This window comes from Bombus vancouverensis, chromosome 1 (genome assembly GCF_051014615.1).
Source record: "Bombus vancouverensis nearcticus chromosome 1, iyBomVanc1_principal, whole genome shotgun sequence".
Classification (NCBI taxonomy): Eukaryota; Metazoa; Arthropoda; class Insecta; order Hymenoptera; family Apidae; genus Bombus; species Bombus vancouverensis.
The window spans coordinates 11,828,563-11,846,424 of record NC_134911.1 but is presented as its reverse complement, the minus strand read 5'-3'; the positions used below and the strand labels follow the sequence as shown (position 1 = coordinate 11,846,424).

Genomic DNA, 17,862 nt, shown 5'->3' with positions numbered 1-17,862 from the left:
CGTATTTATGTATTTCGTTAACAAGAATTATGATAAAAATGTGGTATGTTTCTACTTACTGGTTACATATATGTAATTGGTACTTATGCTTGCTACTTATGAGCGTAAAAATAGTCGAGTAGACAAAGTGTAAAACAGGAAAAAGATGTGACGTTTTGCTACGTCGCGCAATGAGGAAGAGCGAAATCGTATGTACCTGTAACTTCGAAGATGGACCGAGTCGAACGAAAAAATGGGCAAAACGAGTACAAACAGGCGAATAATAGAGAAAAAAAAAGGGAGAGGGAGAGAGGGAAAGCAACGTACTAGTGTTGGCGAGTAGAGGATAGATGGAAAGGACGAAAGACTATACGCACGAAGCGAGAGGTAAACGGTTGAAAGCGAAAGCGAAAGCGAGAGGCAGAAACAGCGGAGTGAGAGTGAAGCGTAGAGAGAAGGCAAAGTAGCGGGAGAAAGAAAAAGAGAGTTTGGCAAGCGGTATACTGCGGCAACAAAGAACTCGAGAGCATAAAAATGAGTGGTTGAGGTTACCTGATGTATCATTCGCTGGCAGATCAGTGACCAAGTTGATCGGTGGTCGTGAGTGCGTTTGCTGTTGTTGTTGTTGTTGTTGAGTTTGCTGTTGCTGTTGTACCTGATGAAGGGTCTGTTGTTGAGGTCCCGGCAAAGGTAGGTTAGTCGAGGTATTGTTTTCGGCGAGAATCGTCGGTACCGAGGAGGAGGAGGATGACGACGATGATTCCGTAAGGGCCGTCGCGGTGGTGTTCTCGAGGGCCGTGTGGCCCCCACCTTCCCCTGCCCCTGTAGCCATTCGGCCCTCGTGCATTCCAGCAGACAGACAGACGGGGGTCCCTCCTCCTGCACGTCGTCCTCGAGCGCACGCACTTCTCTCGAAACACCTACACACTCTCTTACGTGCCCTCGCTCTCTTTCTTACCCCCGTCTATCTATCTGTCTGTCCCGTTTCCCTTCCTCTTTGTCTAACCAACGGAACCGCGCGCGCTCGCTTTTCTTCCTTCTTTATTCCTCTCTCTGTATACGTTCCCTCTCTGTCTCTTTCTCTCTTTCTCCTCGTGTGCGCACGCTCTTGCTGTCCTCCTCTCTTTTTACTACTACGCTCCCCGCGCCGGCCAGCGCCGTCTGAGCGTACCGAAACTACACCGTCTCTTTCAACCAAACATCAGTATATCACATAACAGCGACATCACACACGCCCGCGGAAAAATGAGCCCCGCGCGGATTATTAACCTCCTGTCCGCCGGCTCGAAAAAAATCGAACGTTAGACAAATGTAGGTCTGTAGGCCACTTCACTTACACTTTGCATCGGGACGGGCACTCCCTTAGTCAAGCGAGCGTCCGGCGCACCGTTGCGCTCTGACAGCACGAGTTCCAGGACCGTGTGCTTAGCGCCGGTGCCCGCCGTCGATTCTCTTTATCGGTACCGCGCGCCCAAATCACGCTTTCCGTCGCCCACCTTGTTGCGATTCTTGCCATTTCTATACATCTATTAACGTACGTTTCCAAGTCTTTTCTCAACGTGTCATACGCGTTTAATTCAATCGGCAGTCAAGGTTTAATTAGAACGATCGAGACAAAATTAGGCGCGTTATATTTATGAGATCAAAACTCGAAAAAACGTAATGCGAATTCTTTTACATTCCCTTTTTGATCTGCGATGTACGCGTTAATTGGCTTTGTTTTAATAAGCCTTGAACATTAGAGATATAAAACGTAATCTCGTATTATAAGGAAAGTTTAATTTTTGACTCATTAATTTTTAAAAATGTTATTTCGCTTTATTGAATTACGAATGTTGTTATTCAATGCTATTATTTCACTTTATCGAATTAAATGCTTCGACGAGTGTGCAATTGTAATTTTGAACATAATTAAAAGATACTAGTTGATTAGGCGTTAAAAAGTTATAAATTTGAATAATCATAGATAAAAGAGTCGATTGTTCGGTTTAAAATAAAAATCGAAGAATGTTAATTTTTACTATGGTATGATACATCTGTCTTGTAAGAATGAGTTAACCATTTAATTTGCGCCCAATTTTACCATTCATAGGCACGGCAGTGGATAACGAAAGGGAAAATATTAACTATACCGATCTCGTACACGCTACATGATGTAGAAAGAGCTCGGCGAAATTTAATGTATGAAGCCTCGAACATTGGAATAATCTTCCAACTGTTTACTTTCAATTGTACCACATCGAACAATAACAAAAGGGAAAGTATTTTGAGAGAAGGAACGTATCGAGCGAGGTTTTAGTGGGTACCAGAATTTGCTAGTCACGGCACTGTGTTCCAATAATGTATCACGGAAAGACGCAATTTCCGAAAGATTCCCTAGTTCCCTCGTGTTTGCAGGCAGTTAGAATCTGCAAATTGAAAGGCTGTCAGATACGTTTTTCACGTTATAAATGTTGTCAATTTACCACTGCCTTAAATATGACGATACCGTCTAAGTAGGTCAGATGTCACAATATCTGGACGTCTTATTATGGGGCGCTTTTACACCAAATGTTGCATAACTCGCCACGCACGACTTCACCAAATATAACCGTGTAAAAACTATGACCTGACGGACATAATGCGATGTAATCCCTTTTCATTGTACAATACACTTGACTAACGCTTTCGAACAACGTTTGCAGCGCTATCTAACACCGATCAGCGCGAAATATGAAATGCAAAATTCTCACGTTTCTTCTCCTTTATGTTTTCCTGTAATAAAATGTATATTTCAAAGTATTTATAAAAAATTAACAAGGTGCAAGATTTTAACGTTTAATTAATATACAAAATGTTATAACAAACATACAAAATGTTATTATAAATTTTATAAAAATATATATAATATAATACTTTTAAAGAATTAATATTTTTTATAATTGTACAAAATTCTTGTTAGAAAAATTATATATTTTTCTGAGTAGCCTCAGAAAGTAGATAACGCGAGATTATAAGTCTCTGGATTTGCGCAGTACCTTCGTAAATTTGATAAATTTTTGCATCTCGCATCAATTTTTCTACCGGATATTCGGTGTTGAATCCAGCACCACCGAAAATCTGTAAATAATTTCGAATATGAAATGATTACTTTTACTTTTTAAAAAAGATAAATATATTGTGTAATAATAATATACTTGAACAGCATCTGTTGCACATTTGTTGGCTACATCACCACCATAACACTTTGCAATGCTAGCAAGATTTGTAGCTATTGGAAGACTACGATCGGCAGCCCAAGCTGCCTTCATCCATGCAAGTCTAGCAGTCTCAACACCGATCGACATATCTGCGAGCATGAATGCTACAGCTTGATGTTCTCCTATTACTTTATTAAAAGCTTTACGTTGTGTTGCGTATTTTATAGCTTCGTCAAGAGCTCTTTGAGCTAGACCGACAGATGAAGCTGCAACCTATGAAGGGAATAAGAAACAACATTTGAATATTACAATTTATAATTGGTTATCTTTAAGGAGTATTTTCATTGTCGTACCATTGGCCTAGTTTTATCAAAAGTTTTCATAGCAATCTTAAATCCTTCGCCTTCTTTGCCCAAAACATTTTCTTGTGGAACACGGACGTCTTCGAATGTTATCATTCGAGTATCGGAAGCTCTTTGACCCATGTTTAGTTCCTGTTTCATCATAAAATAGATTTATTTTGAAATTCTAAAAAATGCAATGAAAAATAATTTATTAAGAACAAACTTTACTTTTCGACCAGGTGTTACACCTTCGTACTCGCGTTCTACGATAAAAGCTGTGAAAGCCTTACCAGTTGGAGCTTTTGGATCAGGATTTGTCCTTGCTAATAGAAAATACCTATATAAGTGATTATTTTATATAGTGAATATAGACATAATTTAGTGACAAATAAATTACTGATAAATTCAATATACCAATTAGCAACACCTCCATTTGTTATCCACATTTTTGTTCCATTAATGATCCATTCATTTCCTTTCTTTTCAGCCTTTGTTTTAACACCTGCAACATCTGATCCAGCTCCAGGTTCGGTAACACAATATGCCTATAATTTTTATATTGTAAATGTATTAAATTATTAGGAATTAAAATTTGATTATCTTACAGCAACAAGTGGTTCTTCGATAAGTCTTCCAAGATATTTTTTGTGTTGTTCTTTTGTTCCAAATGCAATTACAGGAGCTTGCTGTAAAAAATTTTAAATACCATTATTTTACGTAAATAGAAACATTGCAAAATGAACTTACACCTAATCCTGATCCTTCTAATGCAGTTGATATTCCTGTACAGCCATAAGCAAATTCCTCTCCAACTAAACAACCTTCAAAAGTACCAACGTTCATTCCTCCTATAATAATAGTTTATATAACCATAATTTATCCCTTAAAATTTTATATTTTTTAAATTATGTAAGTCTGTAACAATACCACAATATTCAGGAATATGTTTATTTAATAAACCCAAACTCCATGCTTTCTTCACAATATCCCATGGATATTTTCCACTTCTATCATATTCAGCAGCTACTGGAATGATTTCTTCTTTTGTAAATTTGCGAGCCAATTCTTGCATTTCTCTTTGCATATCATTTAGTTCTAAAGTGGGTATTATAAAAATATATAATAAAAGATATTTTTATTCTTACAAATATAACTAAGTTATTGTCATATTCAATTTGTTATACTAACCAAAGTTATATCCTATAGCATAATCAGATGTTGATGAAAATGTTCTCATCGCCTTTTGATACGTTACACTTTTCATTATCTAACAAGGCATATGATATATCATTAATATCTTTAACAGCTCAAAAAACAATTTGCAGGGTTTGCACAATAATGAAAGTTATACATATTTATATCATCTGCAGCATTATTTAACTTTTGTATAAAATTTCATGTCTTGTAAAGTACTTACCGTTCGTGAAAACATTTTGATGTTTCTTTGTTTTTACTTTTAATTTTAAGAAGTTCTTTAATTTCAAACTTTTATCGGTATTGTTACTTTTGAACGTATTGAAAATTCACAAAGTTTGTACATAAGACATTTAATTTAAACGAAATCTTTATCAGAACTTTTAACAAATGCTGCAAATCACGGTCCTTGCAGATCAAAGTACATCAGCGACTACCAACTATCATTACTTATGAAATAAATACCTAAGATAATTAGTATTTGAACAAATAAGACTATGTTCATAAATATATTATAACTTACTAATTACATACTTTATTAACACTGTATGTTGTACATAAAGCGAAAGTATATATATATTGTAAATCTAGTATAAAGCTTTGGAAGTAAATAACTGATTGGTTATTTTAATATTTGTTATAATCTTTTTCTTTTGGTAAATATATATTTGTAGACTAAGTATGTTTCGCAGTTATAATTTTCTTTTTATACATGAGACTTATTTTTTAACATGAAATCTTAATATTGATAAAACTATTTAAATACTAATTTTATATACATGAGAAGGCGCGAAAATTTTGGTCACTTCTTCGACATTTAAATATTTTCGAAAGATTTAAGAATTGCGTTAAACTGGATTTAAATTACTTAATAATTTAATAAGTGTTTATTTAATTAATTTACGAATAATAAGTTGTAAAAAATATAACATTATTTATGAACAAAATAACAAACTATAATCGTTTAAATTCGCATAAGGAAGGGAAATAAATCTACCAGTCGATGTTGAATCGTCTTTGTCGACCAAGTAATTAATATTTTTATGTGAAAGGTACAACATGAACTTAAGCTAATGTATGTAGAAAAGTAGCTGTGTGTTAATTAGTGTATTATGTATACTAATTTCATTTTTTTGCTATAATAATAACTAAAATTGATAAGCGACTATTGCAATCTCTCCAGCATGAAGATAGATATTCATCCATTAACAAACAATCCTACAGCAGCTTGGCGTGAACTGTCACAGCAGCAAAAAGTGATTAAAATAAATACCAAACTTCCAACAACTGAAGCAGCAAATGATAAAGTAAAAAGTTTAAATTACTTGTCATCATTTTTATTACAAACATCCGTTGAATCTAACCTATAATAGCCAATATACAAAACTCGTATGATATTATAATACTAAGGGTAAAAAAAACAATTTATTGTGGTATTTCATTATATTTTAGCTCCGTGTTGTTTGTATGAGTGATACTCATTCATTAACACCATTCATAAAATTCGATATACCCATGGGAGATGTGTTTATACATGCTGGAGATTTTACAAAATGTGGTAGTTTACAAGAAGTCATAGAATTTAATAATTGGATTGGTAATGTCAAATAAAAAAGCTCATTTTTTTAGCTTGATAGCATTAGTTAATAATAATCATTTTGTTGTAGGTAATTTGCCACATAAAAATAAAATCGTTATAGCTGGTAATCATGAACTTAGCTTTGATCCCACATTTACTCATCCCTTTTCTTTACAAACCAGTGGAAATCGTCAAAAACATACAGGGACCAGTATTCTTGACAATATACCTACATTAGGAATGTCTAAGGATACTCTTGCAGAAGCAATACAGACCGCGAACGTTAAAGAATATTTAACAAATTGCACTTATTTAGAAGATTCAGAAACTATAATACATGGAATAAAAATATATGGTACCCCATGGTAAGTATTTATTTCTGTATTATAAAGACATTTTATATATCATAGTTTCCTAATAAATTTTTCCTATACTTTAGGCAACCAGAATTTTGTAAGTGGGCATTTAATGTACCTCGTGGAGAAGCATGCCTTTCAAAATGGGAAATGATACCATCAGACACAGATATTCTTGTAACACACACACCTCCTGTAGGTCATGGAGATTTATGTTGTAGTGGCGTAAGAGCTGGATGTGTTGAGTTACTTTCTACAGTTCAAAATAGAGTTAAACCAAAGTATCATGTTTTTGGTCATATACATGAAGGTACAAAATAAAATTTTTTTTTATTCCAAATGAATTACATGCTTATAATTTTTAGGGTATGGCATCTCATCTGATGGGAAAATCATATATGTAAATGCATCAACGTGTGATTTAAATTATTTACCAAGTAATCCACCAGTAGTTTTTGATATAACATTACCACCTGAACATTGCAAATCATAAACAAAATTATAAAGTATAACGATAAATTTCGTTATGTTTCTTATGTACAAACGTATAAAAATTTCAATTTATTTATTCGTATATTTCTATAAATTTTTTGTATTACAATCTTATCTAAAAGAACAAAAATTACAAGGCAGATATAAAAAAATTATTATTTTAAGATAGTATCGTTCACTTGAAGATATTAAAAAATTGTTGAAAGTAATATTTAGCATACATTCTTTACAGATATAAAAATTTTATAATTATATCTTTATTTACACATAATGACATGTAAATAGAACAGTTTTGTACTTAGATAAAGTTTTAATTTATATTATTTTAAGAAGTTATCTCACAAATGTATGTCTAAACGAATTATAAAAACCTTGCGTACTATGTATTTTGAATATAGAAATTACACAATTTAATCATCATAAATTGTTGCACATAATACTATAAATTAAGTTACACATTAAATCAGATATTTCTATCATATTGAAGTGTATATAAAATCTTAGTCATATCAACAAAATATTTGGTATTGTAGTTAAGAAATATGTCATGAATAACTTCTTTACAATCGACTGTTACAATTTCAATTACAATATAACGAACAATATTTATTAGTTGTATTCCGTTCAATAGTGTATAATAATATCCGAGTATTATAATGCAACTTATATACCGTAGGTCAATATGTTATAATTAATAATAATAAACAAATTAACTTGATATTTAATTAGTGAAGTAAAAGCTTGTTTCAGTTAGATTTTATACATAACATAACTTTTGAAAAAATAAAATATTTCTAAATATTTAATCAATATATCCAAAATATTAATAGTAAATTAATAGTAAAATGATCATGTACATAATTTTTCTATTATAGTAATAAAGAATTAAAATTGCATTTTTTAAAGATATTTATTATAATATCCAATTTATCAACAGGTAGCATCTTTCACTGAATTAAGAAAAATTTGCATGTAAACATTGCTGTATTTATATTGATTTATATTTTTGTATCATATTGATACAAAGTCCAACTATAAAATCACTTTCCTCTATTAAATGAGACAATCATTTTTTGCGGTAATAGAAATATATTCATATAAATAGTGACTTGCTCGTTAATTTTTAAAAATTGTAGTAGTAAAAGATACTTGAAAATAATACAATGTCTTTTTGACATCATTTTTCTATTGTATACAACATAGTACACAGTGTATTAAAATATTATAATACATCATACTAGAGCTGTAAAAGTTAATTATTCTGATGTGCTTATCAGTTGATAAATTGTACATACATATTGCAAATTTTTACATGTCTGTAAAAAATGAGATATGCCTCTACGGCGTAATTAATTATATATATATATATATATATAATTATATATATATATATATATATATATATATATATATATATATATATATATCGTATAAATGGCTACTTGCACTCGTTACGATACCCTTTGTCCTCATACAGTTTTACACAACTGTTAGGATCATTACTTCATTTCATATCGCAATAACAAATTATACAATTTAAGTTAAACAATATAATAACTATATGTCCTACATGGGAAAATGATGTATTCTGCGTATTAAGTGACAATCTAGCGAAAATTTAATTATTTTTAAGCAATTTTACTCTGTAACTTCTTTTTGTATATATTACTTATTAACTTTTTTTTTCGAAATGGACAATATAGTATGTTTTAGTTGTTTAATGTTTTACTTTCTACACATGTCTATCGAAAAAAAGATATGTATAGTTACCAAATTAAAAACGGGATATTGGTGCTTATCCCAAGTTGATTTTATAGGCAAATTAGTTTAAACTAAACTAAGAATAACAGTAAACAGATGTAAAAAGATTACATTCTCCTTACATAGTTTGAAAGAGTATATTATCAGGAAGATTTTCATCTAATACGGTACATTTGAAAACAGGTACGATACAGATTCACCGTTATGAGTCCGCCTTACAGCCTCAGCGAACATCATTGATACATCGATACACTAAAATATACAAATACAAGAATCAAGCATACAAATATATAAATATGTTAAATATATATTATAATTATTCATCTACCTGTATCTTTGGGCAATCCTGCATATGGCCATCTTGAGGAATGGTATTTGTTACTACCACAGCTTCAAAACATGCATTGTTAATTCTACTAATTGCTGGGCCACTGAAAATTCCATGTGTTAAAATGGCATATACTTTTGTTGCTCCAGCTTCTAAAAGCTTTTCTGCTGCATGACAAATAGTGCCACAAGTGTCGGCCATGTCGTCTACTAGAATAGCAACTCTGTCTTTTACATCTCCAACTAATACCATACTAGCAACTTCATTCGCCTTTTTCCTTTCTTTATGTATAAGAGCAAATTCAACATTTAGTCGATCAGCAATAGATGTTACCCTGTTGAAATTATTTTCCTTTAATATATTTGCTTTAGATTAATGCTAATTTTAAATTTTACCTTTTAGCACCACCAGCATCTGGAGAAACAATGATGCTGTTTCGCCATTCTATAATGTTTTCTTTAATCCATTTCAAAACAGCTGGTTCAGCAAATAAGTTGTCAACTGGAATGTCAAAAAATCCTTGTATTTGACTAGCGTGCAAATCCATTGTAATAATGTGATCAGCTCCTGCTACTGACAACATATTTGCTACTAACTTTGCTGAAATAGGCGCACGACTCTGAAAAAAGAAGATAAAATCTAATTTTAATCTTATGAAATTGTATGAATCTCTGAAGTCCATTTGCAACTGGAAATATCCTGCAATTTGAAAATATTGCCATTAAAATTTTCAAGACCTTTTAGAAAGCATTTTATAAGGTCAATAAATGAAGGAGTATATAATTCAAAATATATTTTTATAAAAGATATGTTATACAATAGAAAATTCTTTCTTTGGAGGGGACAAAATATGAATACAATGGCTATGTATTGAGATATTCGTTAAAAATATATTGTATGTGTGTACATACAGATAAAAACGAAAACAATATGTTGCAAATGCATCCCAGTTAGATTCAACAGGAAAATGTAAGTCAAGCAAAATTCAAACTTATAAATTACAATACAGAACACAGTGCATTCTGATACCGTAATTTTTCATGAAAACATTTAAGGACATTTGGGAAAATAAAATAAAGTTATAGAACTCTGCAGTTATGACCAAAATATATAATAAATATATTGGTGAACCATTGATATTATAATAACAGTGAAATTCTTTAAACAAACACAAATGCATTGTGTTCAGAAAGGTAATAGTGATAAAATTATCTTAATAAACTTATCTGTAATAAATATGTTTCAAAGAAGCTAATTGATGTTAATATTTAAAAAATAATATCTGTTTGCAAATCATTTTATTGGCATAACATTCTATTGCCTAAATAACACAATCACAATTTTATCTTGTCAAAGCACTATTTCATTAAGAAGATAGGCATTTCATGATTAGTAGTATACTTGGACAACAACATATTTAGCAACATAATAATTAGTACCCATATAACATACAAGTGTGTATCCCATTATGTGTATATAGATTATTAAAAATGTATGTAGAATGCTATTATATTAATATTTTGCCCTCTCATACAGGTATCAATATGCTATGACCAAATAGTTCATTCATTCATTCATTCATGGGGATACCATTGTGCTATATAGCAATATATATGAGTTTTGTTAGTCCTACAAAGAAAATTTTGTAAAAAACTAAGAATGATATAACAACTCAAATTGTTCATCGAGTTATAATTACAAACGTTACACTCGACAAACGTTACAATCTTATTGTTCTTATACTCACTGTAGAGAGGTCGGGCACAAAATCCTGAAAATACCCAACTATTCAGAAATTTATGTAAAAGTAAAATGAATTTTTGACAAGAATTATTTTAATAATAATATTTCTTCCTCATTACAATCTATTGTATTTGGAGATTACTTATCAAAGATTACATTTTGATAACAATAATAATTGTGTTATTTTAATTAAATCTTCATTAAACCAATATGCCTCCATTGTGCTTATTTCTTTATAAAATGTTGTGGCGACTTGTTATTAACATCTTAAAAAGGATACCAGTAAATTTATTAAAATAAATTGCATTCAGTAGACAATGATGGTAAATATTATAGTATGAATGCACGGAAGGCCCCCCTCGATGAATTGCGATATTAATTTTGCAATATTCATGTGGGTTATCTAACTTCTGATAACCTTCTGATAATTACTAAATACACAGCTTCAGTTACAATATATTTGTTGTTTACAGCTTTGTTAATTACTTATTGCAAAATTATATGAAATTTTGTTTCATTAATATGTGCCACTTTGTAAAATGTAATGTTACAATATATATAAATATATTTAATATAATATATATATATATATTAAAATACTTGTATTTCTGAGAAATTAATTCATGCAAGAAGAATATGAGAGTTAAGTATTTGCATTAAACAATGCATATATCATTATTCCCTAGTATTTCATATCTTCAAGCAACCCCATAAAATGTATAAGATGAATGATTAATACTTTTTAACATTATATGTAATCCTTGATTTGTTGCATGCATACTATGTTATATATTTATATATGGAAAGAAATGTGCTAAACAGTGGACATACATATAGTTCCAGTGCATTGTTTCTTTAAATATGAAATTTTGCATGTATATTTACATGCAATGAATATCTAAATAAAATATTTAAAGTGTTTAGATAATATATCTGAAACTTTAAATCATTCCCTTGTAGAATATGTCAAAATTAAATATTAGTATTAATTCATGTTAGTTATGATTTTGTAGAAATAAGTATAATATAGTAAATAATGTAATCCTGCTAAACAAGACTACTATTTGGTATGACTCAATGATGTAAGCCAAAATATTATAAATATGTATATTTTGTATGATGATGAAAACTCATGTTTTGCGTTCCAAAAGTGATATTACTCCACTGGCCTGTTGCAAAGCTATTAAAAGTGAATAGAGCAAAAAAAGACCGCTACAAGTTACCCTGAATTTCCACTCGTTTGACTTCATGATAATTTGTTTCTTAGAATTTCTGTTGTCACGTCCATCACCACCCTGTGAAGATATCATATAAAAAAAATTAACTTTTTCTTTAGCAAGCCATATTTTCCTTATTATGGGGATCAAACTTTTCAGTACTCATAACTACAGAAGATATAAAATAGACAATTTTGATTAAAACCACAACTTATTAGATAAATTATTTGAAATATGTATATAATGTTATTATTATGTCAGAAGTGTTTAAGAGAAATAAGCACATAATAAATAATTATTTGAATAAAAATATATATACATGGTTAAATTAGGAATGTAACTATTATATCATTTTATAAAAATTATAAGCATAGCATTTTTCTCCCTACAGGAGTATTCACTTTATTTGCATGTGTAAAGCAATGTAATCATATTAATTGATAACATAAATCAACAAGATGACTATTATGTACCTAGAGTACCAGATTCACTAAAACATAGTTCCTAGAAGTTATTTTGTTATATAAGTGTTTTATATTTACACCTTTTTTATATGATTCATTTAAGGTAATAATTAATTGATTTTACTAATTTCTTTACATATAAATATGCATTAATATGCAAATAGGTACTTATAAATAAATCTACTGTTGGATAGTCAATAACGGCAAGACAAACAAGTATCACAGTACAGTGTAAATTAAATTTACCATCATACATTATACATCATATGTAATCTAAACAAACAAAATGTTTTGGTATAAGATTTCCACAAATATGTTTGTAAAATATAAACAGTGCATACATTTATCTTATAAGATACACCACATAATAGTAATAAAATTATAAGGCAATATAAGTAATTTAATTGAATTAAACTTTATTGATTATTTCAAAGTATTATCAGTTTTTTGTATTTTACTAAATTTCTATGCATAATACTATAATAGGTAAAAAAATAAAACACATTATCTTATCAATGTGTCCTACCTTATCCTTCTTATCTTGTCTTGCGTACGGGAAACAAGGAATTACAGCAGTTACTCGAGATGCAGAAGCAATTTTACATGCATTGATCATAATCAATAATTCCATCAAGTTGTCATTTACTTCTCCACTTCCACTTTGTACAATGTATACATCTTCTCCACGAACAGATTCTCCTATTTCCACGCTAATAAGAGCATAAACAAAACAAATATAATTAATATCATATTAGCGAAACATATTATATATAAACACATATAAATATAAATTTGTGCTATATATTAGCCGACTTACATACAAATTTAGAGATATTGTTGTTTACTTTTTATTCTTAATATACCAACAAATCAGAGTTATAATTGTTCTCTAACATATGCAAGCAGAAAAGTAAAATCTATATAGTTTACTTATTTTAGTCTACATACTTGATTTCTTTTATTCTTAAAATTATTCCAATTAAAAAATTGTATACTTTATGATAAAAATCAAATATGTATAAGTACTAACATAGCAAAAAAATGTATTTATCATATGTTTACACACAAGTTAAAATACTCTATAGAATTATGTACTGTATTATGTATGTAGAAGTATACATTAATGTCAGAAATCATTAGAATGTGTATTAATAATTGTACTAGTTGACCTTCAAGTTAAACATCGCGGCTCGGTAGTATACTAGAAAACCGGCCTTGCGCGACAGGGTTGTTTGTACTCTGGTAGGGTTGATGAATTAACGGGTACATATATGGAAATGGCAATACAAGGGTGATAAAAATATTCTGCGCTTTATGGAACGATATACCAGGAAGGAGGAATTTCAATAAGATTTGAAATGACACGTGGTCGGAACTTGAGTTTAATCTAATGACAATAACGTGGTTATAGCGGTGAATGCAACCATTACCATGTTTCGAGGTTACTAAATTTCTTCGTGACAACTTTTCCAATGTCAATACCGAGTCTGTCAACGATACGTTGAGCCAAATCTGGATGCGATGTGCCACTGAAGACTTTGATGTTTGGCATTCTGCTCTGTAAAAGTCGCCCGCGAGAATTTTCTAAGTTTGCGCGTAACAAACTCTTAGCACGCACTGGCTGGGACACAGGCATCACTAAAACAGAAACCACAAAGAGACTATCCAATCAGAGAACGCTTTTAAAACCGGATGTGATGTTTAATATTATACTCCGCCCATCGAGTGTTGGACATAACCGCGCAAATGCATTTCTTATCGTATATTTTTTTCCGTTAAAAAAATAATAGACTAAGAAATATCAACAAGATTATGTTACTGCTTGATGAAAATTATGACATTTTTATAAATGTTATTCATGACGTATGTTATTATTGCAGTAATTTAACCGTACGTTTAAGGGGCATGATAATAACTAATTTTATAATGTAATAATACTTAAAATTACACATTTTACAAATCATTTAAAGATTTCAACTATATTTTTTGCTTAGTTTTATATCATGTGTAATTCGAAGTAAGTGAAGAATTAGTTTAGTTTGTTGGTAAATTTTAATTTATCTTATATACTAATTTATAATCTCGATAATTAAAATTGTTATTTTTTTACAGCATATTTCTTTTGGTGTAAATATAAAAACATGTGAGACACTTTTTTATGTTTTTATAGAAGATAAAAATAAGTTACAAATAATTAAATTATTATTAAAATTTACATTTTTCCATAATTTATAAATTGGCGCCATACCGAGCAACGACGTGAACGTAGACAAAATTCAAAAGGGTGAACACGAGCGAGTGACAGTCAACTTTTCTCATCAATGTGGCGCCGGCAGTGATTAAATGATAAATTGGATGTATCCGTGAGCGGAGATTTTAGTATAGAACACGAGTTAGAACGTTCGTTTTTCTAAGTAAAGAGAGAGAGTAAACCCAAATACTAATACCTTAAAGGTTTTGTGCACGTTGACGCATTCAGCGAACTTCGTTAATCTATTCGAATGACGATGACAGTGTACTGACTGTCTCACCGATTCGGAAGCTATGGCGAACATCGCGGCATTGAGAATCCAACGCGAATTTAAAGAGGTTATAAGAAGCGAGGAGGTGAGTGAATAATAGCTTCCTATAATTTTAAAAAGTATCGTTTGTTTTTTACTCCAGATATAATTATTAGAATTGCTAAACAACATCGTACAGTTATGTTATACTATCCCAAAGAAATTTCATGTGTGGCGTGACAAAAATGTGCCGCAATTCATTGGTTGATAAAATCACCGCGAACAAAGCGTAGGCACCTGTTGTATGGTATTCTTGAGTGTCATCAGCATTTAAACTCATCGAAATTTACCAATAAAACGTTACTGTTTTGTTGCGTTCAAAAATATTTCTACCATATATTTTTGCTCGAGAAAAAAAAATTATGAATAAATTTTCTATACTTTTTAGATATTTTAATGAACTAATGTGTAACTCCAATTATGCAAAATAATGCATATTTTCTGTGTTTAAATATAAGATTAATGATTGACACATGCTTTCATCTATGAAATCTTTTGTTTAAATACGTACCATTTCCCTTAAATTTCTGTGAGCACTGACATATTCGTTTGCGCTTGTGTTGTTCTGAGAGATCCATTCTATGTGCCCAAGAATATTTGTTTTCATTTATCACTTCTACATGTTTATAGAGGGGCAGATTACACCAGAATGTCTCAATCTTTATGTTGTAACAATATGGTAAATTATCACTATAAAATATTACATCAATTCAGTATCAGATGATAATGTCAATAGGTCATTTGGTTATATCTTGCACACAGTTTTTGAAGAATTATTTTACATGTGTCACTGCAATACCATCTTCTGTAGAATATTGTTATTTGATAAAAACTAATATGTTTTGTAATTTGTATAAAAAGTTACATAACTGATTAAGTATTAATATACATTAGACAATTGTAGTATAATAACCCATAATTATGCTTTCATGTTATTGACTTTTGTGTTTTTATTATTCATTTGTTTATAGATCTAAAAAATGTAAGATTAATTTTGTTTCATGCAAATTGTAGCCATATTCACTCATGTAAGTATGTATCTTGTAGAAAAGGTTTAATGGTAATGTAAACTGATAATGAAAATATCAGTGCTTTTTAGTAATCTGTTTAAATTTTGTTATAGGTTGCAAAATGTGCAATCAAAGTCGAATTGGTAAATGATAGTTTTACTGAACTAAAAGGTGAGATAGCGGGCCCGCCAGATACACCATATGAGGGAGGTAATTTTGTGCTCGAGATTAAAGTTCCCGAGACATATCCCTTCAATCCTCCTAAAGTAAGCACTTTGTAAGTCAATATGATTAATATATGTTAAAGTAATAATTTTGTATTATTTAATGTTAAGACAGGCTAATATAACCTAAAACATGACAAAGCATTTTCTAAGTTCTTTGTTTTATCATATATTTCAATTTTATATTTAAAGTTTCTTTTCTACAAATACTCTGCAATCATAAGTAAAAAAATTGATTTATATATATTTCTTGGGATTTAGTTATTATATTTCAGTAAGCATATAATTTTTTTATAGGTACGATTCATAACAAAAATATGGCACCCTAATATATCTTCCGTAACAGGTGCTATATGTTTAGATATATTGAAAGACCAGTGGTATGTAATTCTGTTAAATAAGATAAAAAACAATGATTTTAATATTGCTTGAAATATATTTTATATTTCTTATACTGATTTTTAGGGCTGCTGCTATGACTTTACGTACAGTACTGCTATCATTACAAGCTTTACTATCTGCAGCAGAACCAGATGATCCACAAGATGCAGTAGTGGCTAGGCAATATAAAGAGCATCCAGAAATGTTTCGTCAAACTGCCAAACATTGGACATATGTATATGCAGGTGGTAAGTGCATATTGTAGAGAATTAATTGTAACATGTAATTGCAATTTTTCTGTAAACACTAAAATTATTTACAGGACCAGCAAAGATGCCTGATTTAGATGATAAAATAAGGCGACTAACAGATATGGGTATTGAGGAACATAATGCAAGAGTTGCTTTATCTTCATACAATTGGGATTTGGAACGTGCCACTGAGCAGCTCTTCAGTTAGTGATAACTGTATAGTTAATCTGTCATATAAAAGCACTGCTCATTTTGTCATTACAAAACTTCTGTAACACCATGCCCAATTACTGATACCATAGCAGTTTCATAATCAAATTCAGCACCTGTAACGACAATATTTCAATGGCAAAAAAATTCACAGGAAATTCATTTCAATAACCTTAAACAATACTCATTTATTTAACGTGTAAAATAGGCATGAAGAAACAGTAATTAATAAAATCTATTAAGTCCAACTTAATAGCACACTTAAAAAAAACTGTATGAAAAGTATGTCATTCTTCATCTTACGTTTATTAAAAGTTTAAAAATGTTATTTAAGCCATAATGCATTTATCATTTTTTTCTTTTTAACAAAAACATAGTTTTATATGTTAAACATTTATTAAATCTCTTTGTACAAATTACTGTATATTTCTAAATTTCTTATTGGGCGTTTCTCTTTATGTCATTGTATTTGGTGATATATTTTTTTCTTTTCAGTGAAAAAATGTTTGCATGAAATAGTACTTAGTAAACTTTTCGTTTTGTTTTTATAAATCAATATCTACTCTGTATGCTTTATTACATTAAAATG

At 30.2% G+C, this 17,862-nt stretch overlaps 5 protein-coding genes across 15 annotated transcripts in view; 2 read left to right on the top strand and 3 right to left on the bottom strand.

Annotated features, from left to right (window-relative positions):
* LOC143302848 (uncharacterized) overlaps positions 1 to 2,686 on the bottom strand; it is an 80,573-nt gene extending 77,887 nt beyond the window's left edge. The window contains exons 1-2 of the mRNA XM_076619411.1: positions 2,468 to 2,686; positions 532 to 2,387 (exon numbers count right to left, since the gene is read on the bottom strand). Of these exons, the coding sequence (XP_076475526.1) occupies positions 532 to 826 (295 nt within the window). The 5' untranslated portion in view covers positions 827 to 2,387; positions 2,468 to 2,686. The remainder of the gene's footprint in view (positions 1 to 531; positions 2,388 to 2,467) is intronic.
* On the top strand, positions 583 to 7,571 carry LOC117153627 (metallophosphoesterase domain-containing protein 1). 5 transcript variants are annotated; one of them, XM_076619391.1, is made up of 6 exons: positions 585 to 669; positions 5,880 to 6,003; positions 6,149 to 6,293; positions 6,364 to 6,640; positions 6,715 to 6,912; positions 6,997 to 7,571. In XM_076619391.1, the coding sequence occupies exons 1-6, from the start codon at positions 638 to 640 to the stop codon at positions 7,013 to 7,015; spliced, it is 795 nt and encodes a 264-aa protein (XP_076475506.1). In that variant the 5' UTR covers positions 585 to 637; the 3' UTR covers positions 7,016 to 7,571. The 5 variants fall into 5 exon arrangements, with proteins under 5 accessions (XP_076475511.1, XP_076475506.1, XP_076475498.1 ...); XM_076619383.1 differs by having other exon boundaries at positions 6,715 to 6,941; XM_033327833.2 differs by lacking the exon at positions 585 to 669 and adding an exon at positions 5,559 to 5,748 and having other exon boundaries at positions 6,715 to 6,941.
* On the bottom strand, positions 2,783 to 5,133 carry Mcad (Medium-chain acyl-CoA dehydrogenase). Its single transcript, XM_033327863.2, has 10 exons — positions 4,920 to 5,133; positions 4,691 to 4,769; positions 4,430 to 4,597; positions 4,250 to 4,350; positions 4,108 to 4,188; positions 3,917 to 4,047; positions 3,731 to 3,839; positions 3,512 to 3,652; positions 3,156 to 3,431; positions 2,783 to 3,078 (listed from the first exon to the last, which is right to left on the bottom strand). Exons 1-10 carry the CDS (start codon positions 4,932 to 4,934, stop codon positions 2,926 to 2,928), a joined length of 1,254 nt encoding a protein of 417 aa, XP_033183754.2. The 5' UTR covers positions 4,935 to 5,133; the 3' UTR covers positions 2,783 to 2,925.
* A 1,436-nt stretch (positions 7,572 to 9,007) lies between the features above and the next one.
* On the bottom strand, positions 9,008 to 15,835 carry Prps (phosphoribosyl pyrophosphate synthetase). Of its 5 annotated transcripts, none has more exons than XM_033327842.2 (8): positions 15,709 to 15,835; positions 14,067 to 14,274; positions 13,163 to 13,346; positions 12,179 to 12,250; positions 10,960 to 10,983; positions 9,608 to 9,831; positions 9,213 to 9,546; positions 9,008 to 9,136 (listed from the first exon to the last, which is right to left on the bottom strand). In XM_033327842.2, exons 1-8 carry the CDS (start codon positions 15,773 to 15,775, stop codon positions 9,044 to 9,046), a joined length of 1,206 nt encoding a protein of 401 aa, XP_033183733.1. In that variant the 5' UTR covers positions 15,776 to 15,835; the 3' UTR covers positions 9,008 to 9,043. The 5 variants fall into 5 exon arrangements, with proteins under 5 accessions (XP_033183733.1, XP_076475490.1, XP_033183734.1 ...); XM_076619375.1 differs by lacking the exon at positions 15,709 to 15,835 and adding an exon at positions 15,084 to 15,223; XM_033327843.2 differs by lacking the exon at positions 10,960 to 10,983.
* Ubc4 (ubiquitin conjugating enzyme 4) lies at positions 15,105 to 17,606 on the top strand. 3 transcript variants are annotated; one of them, XM_033327846.2, is made up of 5 exons: positions 15,105 to 15,243; positions 16,321 to 16,473; positions 16,729 to 16,811; positions 16,897 to 17,060; positions 17,135 to 17,606. In XM_033327846.2, the coding sequence occupies exons 1-5, from the start codon at positions 15,181 to 15,183 to the stop codon at positions 17,269 to 17,271; spliced, it is 600 nt and encodes a 199-aa protein (XP_033183737.1). In that variant the 5' UTR covers positions 15,105 to 15,180; the 3' UTR covers positions 17,272 to 17,606. The 3 variants fall into 3 exon arrangements, with proteins under 3 accessions (XP_033183737.1, XP_076475517.1, XP_033183738.1); XM_076619402.1 differs by lacking the exon at positions 15,105 to 15,243 and adding an exon at positions 15,763 to 15,876; XM_033327847.2 differs by lacking the exon at positions 15,105 to 15,243 and adding an exon at positions 15,994 to 16,225.
* The last annotated feature ends 256 nt before the right edge of the window (positions 17,607 to 17,862 follow it).

Bases quoted from the DNA above. Each gene is read 5' to 3' on its own strand.
- Mcad (XM_033327863.2), bottom strand. The intron at 4,351-4,429 runs GTATTGTTACAG...CTATTATTATAG, and splicing joins ACATATTCCTGAATATTGTG to GAGGAATGAACGTTGGTACT. The intron at 3,653-3,730 runs GTAAAGTTTGTT...ATGATGAAACAG, and splicing joins GTGTAACACCTGGTCGAAAA to GAACTAAACATGGGTCAAAG.
- LOC117153627 (XM_076619383.1), top strand. From the start codon at position 638: ATGAAGGGTCTGTTGTTGAGGTCCCGGCAAAG. The intron at 6,294-6,363 runs GTAATGTCAAAT...ATTTTGTTGTAG, and splicing joins AGAATTTAATAATTGGATTG to GTAATTTGCCACATAAAAAT. The intron at 6,641-6,714 runs GTAAGTATTTAT...CCTATACTTTAG, and splicing joins AAAATATATGGTACCCCATG to GCAACCAGAATTTTGTAAGT.
- Ubc4 (XM_033327846.2), top strand. From the start codon at position 15,181: ATGGCGAACATCGCGGCATTGAGAATCCAACGCGAATTTAAAGAGGTT. The intron at 16,474-16,728 runs GTAAGCACTTTG...ATTTTTTTATAG, and splicing joins ATCCCTTCAATCCTCCTAAA to GTACGATTCATAACAAAAAT. The intron at 16,812-16,896 runs GTATGTAATTCT...ACTGATTTTTAG, and splicing joins GATATATTGAAAGACCAGTG to GGCTGCTGCTATGACTTTAC.
- Prps (XM_033327842.2), bottom strand. From the start codon at position 15,775: ATGGATCTCTCAGAACAACACAAGCGCAAACGAATATGTCAGTGCTCA. The intron at 12,251-13,162 runs GTAGGACACATT...ATATCTTCACAG, and splicing joins GACAAGATAAGAAGGATAAG to GGTGGTGATGGACGTGACAA. The intron at 9,137-9,212 runs GTAGATGAATAA...TGTATATTTTAG, and splicing joins AGGATTGCCCAAAGATACAG to TGTATCGATGTATCAATGAT.